Here is a 13,036-nt window from a genome sequence, read left to right as displayed (position 1 = left end):
GTGTGTGTATAAATATATATATATATATGTATATATATGTGTGTGTGTATATACTCATATTCATATATATATGAATGATGAAATAAAGAAAGCCCTCTTCCTTTTATTTATAAATATTGCATAATATATATCATGTACATATGCATTATATATTATTCTTATGATCGCTCATACATATACAAATTTTAAAGGTAGTTAGATCCTGATAAATGATATCCTGATAAATTGTACACACACACACACACACACACACACCTGAGAAAGTCCAAAGAATCAGCTGTCTCTTTTCCAGTAATTGCCATTAGTGTCCCCATCTGTTACAGAAGTCAACTAAAAGAAATGAATTTTGAGGCTGTGTTTAGAATTTGTTGCCAACATATAAATGTCTATTCCAAATAACACACATGGTGGCTAAAGAGAAGCAAAAAGCTGGGTGCATCCCCAAAACCCTGGAGTCCTGCAACAAGATTAGAGCAGAGGTCGGGAGCAGAATTCTATTTCCTGTTTCGCCTCTTAGCAACTTAGACTGGGTCTTCTTGGGTAATCCAGTCTGTCTGAGTCTTCACTTCCTTGCGGGGAAATGTACTTAGATGAACTTGAAAACCGTTTGCAAGTCTGAACCTCTGTGATTCACAGTCAAGTTTTGAGAAGTTAAAAGATTACAAGTAGCAGAATCCCAGGGTGAGAAGGGTCTCAAAGAAAGAGGTGCTGTGGAGCGTTCTGCTGTGGCATACCCACGCCTATGGAAGGCAGTTTGCACATGCCAGTCTTAAAGCCTCATAGTGGTCCTCAGTGTGATGGCCCAGGGTCAAGACTATGTAGCTACCCCTTGGTTCTTAGTTTGATGCAATTTCTGTCTCATAGAAAAGGGCTTTCTCTATTTATTTTATTATTTAATTATTTGACAGTTTCATAATGCATATAATTCCTTGTTACCTTGTCTCATTCCACAGCCATCTCCCTTGCTCTCCTTTATTCTCTCTGTCTCTCCCTCTCTCTCTCCTTCCCCCCCTCTGTCTGTCTGTCTGTGCCTCTGTCTCTCTGTATGTGTCAATGTGTCTCTGTGTATCTCTCTGTCTTTATGTCTCTGTCTCTATCTGTGTGTGTGTATCTGTGTGTCTGTCTGTATGTCTCTGTCTCTTTCACCCCCCACCACACTCTCTCTGTGTGCATATGTGTCTGTGTGTCTCTCTGTATATTTCTGTCTTTCTGTCTCTGTCTATGTGTGTGTCTCTCTGTCTCTGTCTATCTGTCTCTCTCTGTCTCTGTGTGCATATGTGTCTGTGTCTATCTGCCTGCCTGTTTCTCTCTGTGTGTATGTGTCTGTGTGTCTCTCTGTCTCTGTCTATCTGTCTCTCTCTGTCTCTGTGTGCATATGTGTCTGTGTCTATCTGCCTGCCTGTTTCTCTCTATGTGTATGTGTCTGTGTGTCTCTCTGTCTTTCTGTCTCTGTGTATCTCTCTGTCTGTCTCTGTGTGTCTCTGTGTCTCTGTGTACCTGTCTCTCCCTGTGTCTCTGTGTCTGACTATTGTCTCTCTCTGTCTCTGTCTCTCTGTCTCTCTTTCTGTGTGTGTGTGTGTGTGTATGCCCATGCGCGTGCACGCGCGCGCACGCGCACACACACACACACACACACACACGAGCACATGTGTTCCATTGAGTTTAAATAGGTTTTCCTGTGTTAGAATGGGGGAAGCATAGCCACACCACTGAAGAAACTGATGCCCCTTTCCCCAGCCACCATGAACTGTCAAGTCATGAGAAATATTTACTTTTGAAACAGATCTCAGAGAACCCAGGCTATCCTTGAACTCAAATGTCTGTTCTTCCTGCCTCTACTTCCCCATTGCTAAAGCTATAATCATGTACTACCACAGCCAGTTTATACAGTGCTGGGGGTGAGGGGGGGGGCGGGCTGGGGATTTAACCCAAGGCAAGCACTCTACCACCGAGCCGCACCTCAACCCCTGAATGGGAACATAAGCATGAAGTTGACACCTGGAGTTTGCACTCAATTCTCCTGGTTCTGGGTGTGGTGATGCGTGCCTTTAGTCTCAGCACCGGGAATGGTCACGGCACAGCAAGTTCCAGACCAGCCAGAGTTACTAGTGAGACCACTCCCCACCCCCTCCCCCCAAAAGATAAAACTTCCCTGTCCTCTTCCTTACTACTCACCTTTGATACGTACTACAAAACAATAGTGATTTTCTTTTCTTTTTAATTAGGTATTTTCTTCATTAACATTTCCACTGCTATCCCAAAAGTCCCCCATACCCTCCCGGGATTTTCTTTTGCATTCCAAATATGAAATTAGAGTATTAAACATACTGGTTCAAACTACAGAGGCCACTCACAGCCCCACAGTCCTCCCTAAATTCACTTTCCCCCTCTTTGAGCCCTGGAAGACAAAGTCTCTTCCCCAGGTGAGAATCTTCTGTATAGAATGTTACAGGAAACCTGTTAGATAAACCTGAGCCAGTCAGTTTCCTAGTCATGTGCCTTGTTTTCATAATCACCTAAGAAGAAATAGCCCTCATCAAATAAACATCTGGTGGGCTTGATCATAGAAAACTGTGTGGTTTTGTTCTTGTCCACGAAGACTATTTTTCAACTCCAACAGTGTCCCATCTCCAGACAGTAAAATCAAGAGAGATTTACTTTCAGTGCATTGAGATAAAATTCTCTCAACCAGAAGAGGGGAAAAGACTAGAAAGAGAAAAGTTAACTTGTACCCCTCACTCAGGGTCATGTGTTAGTGTTGCAGAATTTTGGTTCAGCCACATACATAGAATGGCTAATATAGAAATATTTTTCCAGAGCAGGAGAGATGGCTCAGCAGTTAGGAGCACTGCCTGTTCTTCCAAAGGACCCAGGTTCAACTTCCAGCACCCACTTAGTGGCTCACAACTGTCAGTAACTTGAGTGTCAGGGGATTCAATGCCCTTTTCTAGCCTGCTGCGCACCACGCACATCCATGACACATAGCCATAATATGCACAAACAAACAAACTAGCAAAACCAGCACAGTGGTGTTGCTCACCTTTAATCCCAGGACTTAGGAGGCAAAAGCAGGCAGAACTCTGTGAGTTTGAGGTTAGCCTGGTCTACAGAGCGAGATCCAGGACAGCCAAGGCTACACAGAGAAACCCTGTCAACCCTGTCTCCAACAAAGGAAAAGAAATGGTTTTCTTTTTATGGATTGTAATTTTTTTTTTAAGTTGAGGAACAGAAATGAGGTTTGAGAAGCACTGCCTAGCTGAATGTCCAGGAACACAAAGCTATATCTGGAAAAACATCACATGGCAAGGTGAAGGGACAGGGTGCCAAAGGAGAGCCGCATGTTTGTCCTGAGTCTGAACACCAGGGGAGGACTAATGGCTATGACGAGATGGAGGCTGGGTACAAAGGACAGACCTTAGCGGAGAAAGGCTTTGTGTGGGAAAGAGAGGCTGCAAGCATCAGGGGAGAGGCTGGGAATGCAACTCCCCGGTGGGACTGATGGAGCAGCATTGGAGGCCCACTGAGGGAAAGTGGGATCTGCCCCTGGATGGAGCCATACCATCATCTCCCCACTTCAGAGCTACTGCAGTCAGGCAGGCTAGTCACCCCACCAAGGGGCCATCCTCAGGAAGCCGGGTTGCCATAAAGAGGATGGAGGAATAGTTATCCATTGCATGAGATAATGCCATACCTTTCCTTCCCAGACTTCTAGCCCTCAGTAGTGTACAAAGCTGCAGTCAAGCCTGCCTACTTTCCTGGTTTACTCAGAAAAGCACACCATGTCTTCCTTCCCCCGTGACACCTCAGGCCTCACTTTCTCAAAGCTCCCCTCCCCTCCATGGGCACGGCCTCCATGTCAGTGTCAGTCCAACAACTCGTTCTTTCCTCTCTCCTCCATGTCAGCAGTGTCAGGCAGACCCTCATTCTTTCCTCTTTCTCCCCCAGGCAGCTCACCTGGCCTGAGTTGGTTGGTTGGTGTAGCTCTGAAAGACTTCCCTTTGAACCTGTTTTTAAGTTCTTTTATTAATGATTCTAAGAACCCCAAGAAGGGACCCCCATTTCTCCAGTATCATGGCAACTCTAATGGGACCCCACAAATTTATGGTAACTTCTACAAGGTCCCATCCCCATCCCCAAAAGAAATAAATACACAAAGAGAGAAAAGAGAGAAAGAGGGAGTGGCTTGGTGGCAGAGCTTCTAAACACACACACTCAGACACACAACACACACACACATCATGACATACCACACAGCACCACTCCACATACAAACACACACACACACACACTCGTCAAGGGCACCAGGCTCCCTCTTGACACTAGAATAAACAGAGGGATTGGGTAGTGTTGAGTGACAGGTATGCGGTAGTGTTGAGTCTAGAAGCTGTTGGACAAAAGTACTTCTTCCCCCTGGTGGTGCTGGGGATGTAGCCGAGGGCTTCCCCCACAGTAAGTCAGCGCTCTACTTCAGAGCTGGATCCCAGCCCTCTAACACATCACAGCCATGCTTCTAGAACAAGGTTGTCATTGGGATTTTCAGTTTCCAGGAGATTGTTGCTATTAGTGCATTTTTTGTTTATTTTCTCCTTTCTGTGATTTTCTTTGCTTTTCTGGCATCTCCCAAAAGTTGGATCTCCTGTGCATTTTTGGTTATTCATTTATTTACTTACTTACTTGTGTGTGTGTGTGTGTGTGTGTGCGTGTGTGTGTGTGTGTGTATGTGTGTGTGTGTACATGTGTTCGTTCGTGTGAGTGAGCACACCGTGGCACACGTGTGACAGTCAGGGGACAACTTGCAGAAGTCGGACCTCACCTTCCACCACACAGCACCTGGGAATTGAGCCTCGGTCATCAGGCTCAGTGACAAGTGCCTTTACCTGCTGAGCCACATGATGATAAGCTTCATTAGGAGAGTTTCATCGTATCTCTCGCTATAAATAATAACACTTTGTTCTTATTTGCTCCTACTCTTCTCACCCCACCCCCACCCTCCCGGGCTCTCCACATAGTTCCCCTTCAGCTTTCTTGTCCTTTGTATGTGTGTGTGTGTGCATGTGTGTGTGTGTGCATAATTAAATCTGGATTCTATATGAAAGCAAACAAGATTCCTGTTCTCACTCGCCTCCACCCTCCCTTTAGACCTCTTCCTCCCCTCTCAGAGTCCACAGGCCGGTCACCTGAGCATATAGTCTGTTACACTTAAAGTTAGACGTTGCCCTTGAGGAAACATGGTATCTGCCTCTGAGTCTGCATTATCTCACTCAGCGTGGTGCTCTCCTGTCCCAATCACTTTCCTGCAAGTGTTGTTGTTTCCCTCATACTTACAGCTAAACAAGACTTGTGTCTGAATCGCACGGTCTGTACCCATGGATCTGTTGGGAGGCGTCTAGCCTGGCTCCATGTGTTGGTTGTTGTGAATAACACAGTCATAAGCATGGGTGTGTGGAGCCCTGTGGCGTGCAGACCTGGGTTCCGTCGGGTACATTCCCAGGAATGATGCAGCTGGCTCCTGTGGCCATTCTGGCTTTAGTTCTCCCATAGTCGCTGAGCCTCTCCGCATTCTATCAGCAGGGTAAATGGTTTCTCTTTCCCTGCACCCTATCCTTGCCAGCATATGCTGTCGTTTGTCATTTGGCTGCCACTGCCACCACCTGTCCCCTACCTCCTCTTCCTCTTCGTCTTTATAGCTTCTTTGGGTAGGTGTATTTGGTAGAAAGGAGCATGGGGGGGTGGGGGGCGTTTGTTTTTTTGTTTTGTTTTTGGTTTGATTTTATTTAATTATTTTTTTTGCTTTTTGAGACATGATCTCATGTAGCCCAGGCTGGTCTAGAACTCTTGATCCCTCTGTCTCCACCTCCTAAGTGCTGGGTTTAGGGGCAGATGCCACTGTGCCTTCTTTTTACTAGCTCCCTTATTGTCTTTTCCTGATTTCTTCTTCTTTTCTTGCTTTTCTCCCAGCAATGTTGTCTTCTAACCTTTCTAGGGATTTTCTTCATAACTGTTAGCATACTTTTAAAAGATTAATTTTTAAATTCATCTATTTGTGGACAAGAATTGGGGTACCCTAGGATTCAGAGGTATTGGATGCCCTGGACCTGTAATTACAGAGAGCTGCCCAGCATGGGTGCTGGGAACTAATCTTGGGTCCTTTGCAAGAGCACTGCACACTCTTCACCTCTGAGCCAACTCTCCAGCACCCAGTACTTCTTTCTTTCTTTCTTTCTTTCTTTCTTTCTTTCTTTCTTTCTTTCTTTCTTTCTTTCTTTCTTTCTTTCTTTCTTTCTTTCTCTCCTTCTTTCTTTCTTTCTTTCTTTCTTTCTTTCTTTCTTTCTTTTTAAATCTCCAAAAGCTTTTTTGATCTCTTGGTGTTTCATTTTTGTAGTGTTTCTAGTATTCTGGGGGTACAATAGCTTCTCTGTCCCCCTCAGATTATCAACTACAAGACTACTTTGGTTGCTTGGTTGGCAGTGATTTTCTTTGAGACAACATGTCATGTAGCCCAGGCTGGCCTTCCACTTATGTAGCTGAGGATAACTTTGAACTCCTATTCTGCCTCCGCCTCCCAAGTGCTATAGTTACAGGTGTGCACTATCCCTTCCTATGAGATTTTTAAAAATATCTTTTGATAGTCTACTTAGAAAAATCTCAGAGTCTATTTCATATAGTGCTTTCTATCAAGTCCGTCTCCACGCGGTCACCCACTCTGGGGGTTTCTCGCTGCTTTGAGCTCCTTTGTTCTCACTCCCCGTGTCTCCCGCATCTCCAGGAAGATGTCTCCTATGAGGAAAGAGCCTGTGAAGGGGGCAAGTTTGCTACTGTGGAAGTGACAGACAAGCCAGTGGATGAGGCTCTCCGGGAAGCGATGCCCAAGATCATGAAGTATGTGGGTGGCACCAATGACAAAGGTGAGCGTCCCAGGGGACAGGGAATGGCCATGGACACCTGTGACTGCCTATTCCAATGTCATGTGCAGGAAGTTCACAGCAGGAAGCTTGGCCATCAGACCACTCTGATATCAGCCTGTCAGGTTAAGCTATACATGGTCTCTGTCACTCAGTTCTTTGTTCTTTGTAAGTACAGAGCCAGGTGCTCGCCCTGGTTGTTTGTTTGTTTGTTTGTTTGTTTTTAACACTGCGTGTTCACTGTGTCCTTGCATTGGGTGAATGTGGTAACCCACAGTAGGCTGAGTTCTGTGCAAGGCGTGGTTGTCATCTAACTAGAGACTCCTAGCACCGGGCTAGAAATCTGTCAGCCCCCAGACTGTGGGGTTGCAGGAGCTGTGAGACCCAGTTTTGGTGGTTGAAGATCTGTGAGCTCTTAAACCATCCCTGACTTTAGGACATGGCTGCCCGTGCTGGCTGCCCTCTCTCCCAACCCCATTTCTAAAGTGATTGGAGTGAAGTTTCATGTAAGGTACACCCTGGGAGTGTAAATTATATTTTTTAAAATATTATTTATTAACTATTATTTACACACGTACACTGTAGCTGTCTTCAGACACACCAGAAGGGTGCATCAGATCCCACGACAGATGGTTGTGAGCCACCATGTGGTTGCTGGGAATTGAACTCAGGACCTTTCGTAAGAGCTCTTAACTGCTGAGCCATCTCTCCAGACCAATTATGATTTTGGGGGTGCGGGGAGATGGACTGGGTCTTTACATAGCCCTGGATGTCCTGGAACTCACTATATAGACAAGGCTGGCTTCAAACTCTCCGAGAGCCACTTGCCTCTGTCTTCTGAGGACCCTTAAGCAGCTCTCTGACTTAGGTGGCCCTGTAGGATTCCTGCAAATTAGTCATAGGTTTTAAAATAAAATAAAACTAGAGATGCTGGGTTTAATTTTTGAGTATTTTTCATGCTGGACTTAGAAAGGTAATGAAGAATTATTTTTAACCATGGTAATATTTTCTTGGAGCAAAGTAAGCAGACTTTGGAAAATAAGTTAACCTGTAAGTTAGCAAAAAGATTTTTTTTTTTCTTAACTGTTAGAGCATTTCTTTGGGTGAGCCTGTGTATAAAGAAAGCACTATGACTAACTTCCTCCTCCTTTCTGGTTCACCCATTGTCTCTTTAGAGCAGCACAGCACAGCACTGGCACCAAACCCAGGGCCTTGGGCGTGCTAAGCAAATGCTCTACCACTGAGCCCCAGCCCCAGCTGTGGATTGTGAGTCAGGATCGTGCTGTGAGGCTCAGACTGCTGGAGCTTCCAGTCCTTCCTCTTCCTCCCGAGAGCTGGCCTTAGAGGCATGCGCAACCACCACTGGGCGCTTTCAAGGACTTTTCATATAAACTGAGTATTCCTACAATAGCATATTTTGTGTCTGCACCATGTTGTTTCATAATTACCCTCTGCGGCTAAGCATCTTCTTAAGAATAGTTACTCATAGCTGCACTGTATGGCATCATGCGTCTCTAATTCACTCAGAAATACTCCTGCTTTGACCAGTTACAAACTATGTACTCTCTCTCTCTCTCTCTCTCTCTCTCTCTCTCTCTCTCTCTCTCAAAAATGCAGGTTCTTATGTATCTACATTCTTGCTATGTGCCACCAAATAGTTTTTGGTTTTGTTTTCTTCAAGCACGGGGGTGCTGGAGAGATGGCACAATGGTTAGGGTGGATTACCGCTCTTACAGAAGTCCTAAACTCAGTTCCCAGCAAACTGAAAAGCTGGCGAGATGGCTCAGTGCCTCAGAGCACAGGTTGTTCCTGCAGGGGACCAGTGCTCAGTTCCCAGCCCCCACCTGGTGGCCCACAGCCATCCGTGACCCCCATTCCAGGGCATTGCTGCCCTCTGCTGCCCTCCACAGATACCTACGTGAGCAGGGTGCACATAAACTCCCGCAGGCACACATATAAACATACAACATGGATAAATGGTGCCACCGACGCCAACGTCCAGCAGATACAAGGAAGGACATTGCACATGTCTAATTCATGTACTTACTGGCTGAAATGTTTGTTGCTCATTTTTTTTTAAATCACTATGGAAGAGACCTGAGATTTACGCCCTCTGTCTAATGTCTGCTCCCTCTGTGTTCTGATGCTTCAGGAGTCGGCATGGGTATGACAGTCCCTGTCTCTTTTGCCGTGTTTCCCAATGAAGATGGCTCCCTACAGAAGAAACTGAAAGTCTGGTTCCGGATTCCGAACCAATTTCAAGGCAGCCCACCGGCCCCCAGTGATGAGAGTGTGAAGATCGAGGAACGGGAGGGCATCACTGTCTATTCCACGTAAGGAGACACACTTCGAGTTTGCTGGTCCTAGCCACTCCTCGGATCTTAGTGAATATTTACATTGGCTTTTCACCGATGCTTGATTCAATGAGGAAACAGCGAGTCATGGCAGTAACTCACTGTAATTTCTGCAGGCTGTGGCACACATGCGTTTGTGGTTTATCTCGATAAATGCCTGGGCCTGTAGCCATATTGATAGGTAGAAAGAGTCACCTCTGCCTAAGGTCAAGATGGACACCTGCGTTAGCCATAGCAGGTTCTTAGAAAATCCAAGGGATATATAAATGTGTGTGAGTGTGAGTGTGAGTGTGTGTGTGTGTGTGTGTGTGTGTGAATAATATATGCCAGTACTATAATGTCAGTACTATATATGTCAATAATATTGACAATAGTGTGTGTGTGTGTGAGAGTGTGTGAGTGTGTGTGTGTGTGTGTGTGTGTATAATATATGCCAGTACTATAATGTCAGTACTATATATGTCAATAATATTGACAATAGTGTGTGTGTGTGTGTGAGAGTGTGTGAGTGTGTGTGTGTGAATAATAGTTTGGGGTCCTGGATACATAGCTGGGGACTACATGATTTACACCCCATACTTCCTTAGATCTAGAAGGGTAGAGAGTTTGTCAGAGCTGAACAGCCAGCCCCCTGCTTGTTCCTGGACTATGGTTCTTTAAGGGAAGGACGCATTTGCCCTCCTGTCCTCTGGCTCTGTGTTAGGACTCCTCTGCAGTTACATTTCTTCACTATAGAAAGTAGTAGATGCAAACTGTTGCCTGTTCTTTCTTGCTTTACTTCGTCTTGTTTTCTTGTGCTGGGAATTAAACCCAGCACCCCATGCACGCTGAGTTTGTATTCCACTGTCTGTCTGTGCCAGAAGCTGTCTGCTAATCCACAGAAATCTGTGGGGCTCTGGTGAGATCTGCCAGGCTCGGGGCCCAACCAGGTGGCCAAAGAGTTGTGCTCTCCTAAAGGAGTGGGATCGAGGGCATGGGAGGTTGGGAGCCGAGGTCTGGAAGTGATCTCAGTAGGCTCAAGCAGCTTCCAGGGGATGAAAGCTTCAGGAGAGAACTCTCCTCCCCAAAAAGGTGTTACAGCTCTTATATGGCAGACGCTCTCAGACAATCCTTGATGAAGTAATTCTCACGCCTTTATTTCTTCTGGGCAGGGATATATATATACATACATATATATATTGGCAAGGGTTGGGGTCTGACAGCAGATGCTTTCTATTGGCTTGGTCTGAGATGTTAGGGGTATCTCATCTGCATGTGGGGGGGCTTTGAGGTGCTGCCTCTACTTGACTGATTGCCAGTGTCCTCTCCATGGAGTGCCATGGTCTCTTGACCATGTTTGGGTTGGGAGGAGGTGAAACGCCTACCGTCTTCAGGTATGAGGTGCAGGGGTTTCTGAACTCAACCTCACCAAGTCTCCTGGCACAGTCTTGTCCCATATTCTACCACCAAGCTACTCATGCCCACAGCCTGGTGCATGTTTTCTAACCTTTGGTCCCTAGTCTGCCCTCGGAAGTCAAGTCTCTTCAGATAATTGGTGACTCCCTGTTTATCAAAATCCCACCGTGTAACAGGTACCTAACCAGGGTCAGAGAAAGGCCGGAACCTTCACCAGTAGTAACCACAGATCAGGGGTTGGGGTCCGCTCAAGCTCAACTTCGTGAAAATTAACTATACAAATGATCTTTCACTGCATGGTTTCTGTCTACTGAAAGCCCTCTACCCCACCCAACTATGGCTATTAGGCTTCCATATTCTAATTCCTCCTCTGGGGGGGTGGGACTTTGTTCCCCAGAGCTAGCGTAGAAAGCTAGGCCAGGCAGTGGTGGCGCACACCTTTAATCCCAGCACTTGAGAGGCAGAGGCAGGCGGATTTCTGAGCTCGAGGCCAGCCAGCCTGGTCTACAGAGTGAGTCCCAGGACAGCCAGGACTGCACAGAGAAATCCTGTCTCAAAAGGCCAAAAGAAAGAAAGAAAGACGGGGGGGGGGGGGGGGAGGGGAGGGGAGGGGAGGGGAGGGGAGGGGAGGGGAGGGGAGGGGAGGGGAGGGGAGGGGGGAGGGGGGGGAGGGGAGGGGGGGAAGGGGAGGGGAGGGGAGGGGAGGGGAGGGGAGGGGAGGGGAGGGGAGGGGAGGGGAGGGGAGGGGAGGGGAGAGGAGAGGAGAGGAGAGAGAGGAGAGGAGAGGAGAGGAGAGGAGAGGAGAGGAGAGGAGAAAAAGAAGAAAGAAAGCTAGTGTGACTTGAGCTTGCCTGCTGCGGGCATTCTTTGGCTGGGTGAACAGAGCCTCCTGGAGCACAGAGTGGGTAATGCAACCGTGCCGATGACATGGAAACCCCACCCCCACCCCCAGTCCATGTTTCTTTCTATTCTAGCCCTTATTCAGACTCCTCGGCCTCTGTGCAGAGGCTCCTGAAAACTCTAAGCAGAGTCGGGAGTAAGGCAGGTAGGTAAACTGAGGCACCCAGGATGCTAAGCTTAAGGAAGCACTTACTTAGAGTAAGAGCCACCTTAAACCATACACTCTGAGTGTCCACTGGTCTCTCTGTCAGTCCCCAGCTCCTTCTGCCCTCTCTCCTTCCTGCTCTCTGAGAAGTGGCGAGTAGTAAACTTCTATTATGCAATGTGATCATCAGCTCTGCTGCAAGATGACGCTTTAGAAATTAGTACGCCTCTCTTTTCTAAAACGTTTTGTTTCTTTGTGAATTTCACATCATGCACCCTAATCCTGTTCATCGTCTCTCCCCAACTCAAAGCCTTGGATCTGGGCCTGAGAGGTATCTGAGCTGCTCAGTGCACTGACTCTCCCACTTTCCTACCCTCGGGACCAGCTCACTAACAACCCCCACCACCAGGGCCTGCTCTACCCTGCTGCTCAGGCCAGGTGTAGGGCCTGTAGCAGGTGAGGGGCAGATGCAGCTCTCCTGCTCTGATGACCTCAGGGCCAGCTTTCCTGCCTGCCACAGGTGGCAAAGGCAAGGTGGAGGTCAGCTCTCTCACACTCACACCCTCAGGACCAGCTTGCCCACAACCCTACCACCAGGGTCAGCTCTACCAATCTGCCCAGGTGAGGTGCAGGGCCGGCTCCCCCAAGTGCTGCAGCTGGTGAGGGGCAGGGCCAATTCTCCTGCTCTCATGACCCTAGGGTCAGATAGGTCTCCTGGCTGCCTTGGGTAGTGAGGGACAAGGGACGAGGAGATGAGTGGTAGGTAGTGTTAGGTCTCCAAACACTTGCTCGTATCCTCAGGGGTGTCGCATAGGCAACTCCTGCAATGTGCAGGGGCTGCTCTCAGAGCACTGCAGCTGGCTGGGGTGTGGGACCAGCTTTCCTGTTCTCATGGCCCTGGGGACTCCCAGGATGACAGGTGAGGGGTGGGGCCAGTTCTGTACAGCCCTCAGACATCAACATGTCCCCAGGCAACAGCCTAAACCAGGGATGTCTGTCTGGCCTTTAGTGAAAACAGACCCCAGCTGCTGCAGAGCCACAAGCCCAGATGTGGCCCACATTGGCAGTAGAAGCCAGAACCCCACCATGGTCCCACAAGGCATCACCAGCTACTCACATCGGGCTGTTCCTCTCTACCCTCCAGTCTCCAGCTCTGCCTCTCTTCATTGTGCCCACGTCCTTCTGTTTCTCTTTGTGCTCCATTTCTTCACCACTGCCTTGCTCCTCTCAGTGGTATCCAGGGTCTTTGAGTGTCTGGAGTTGTCTCAGGAGCACTATGCCTGACTCCTGCATTAAGGCACCAGGCAGTGGGTCATCTCGGGCGTGATATGTACCCAACC

The 13,036-nt window shown here is 47.6% G+C and overlaps 1 protein-coding gene across 2 annotated transcripts in view; it reads left to right on the top strand.

The window, feature by feature from the left end:
* Positions 1-13,036, top strand: part of Hebp1 (heme binding protein 1) — a 30,697-nt gene that overhangs the window by 6,160 nt on the left and 11,501 nt on the right. For both annotated transcript variants that reach the window (NM_013546.3, XM_011241224.2), the window contains exons 2-3: positions 6,767-6,905; positions 9,055-9,235. In NM_013546.3, coding sequence (NP_038574.3) covers positions 6,767-6,905; positions 9,055-9,235 — 320 coding nt within the window. The remainder of the gene's footprint in view (positions 1-6,766; positions 6,906-9,054; positions 9,236-13,036) is intronic.

This window comes from Mus musculus, chromosome 6, assembly GCF_000001635.26.
Source record: "Mus musculus strain C57BL/6J chromosome 6, GRCm38.p6 C57BL/6J".
In the NCBI taxonomy this organism is placed as follows: domain Eukaryota; kingdom Metazoa; phylum Chordata; class Mammalia; order Rodentia; family Muridae; genus Mus; species Mus musculus.
This window is presented reverse-complemented; position numbering and strand designations above follow the sequence as displayed.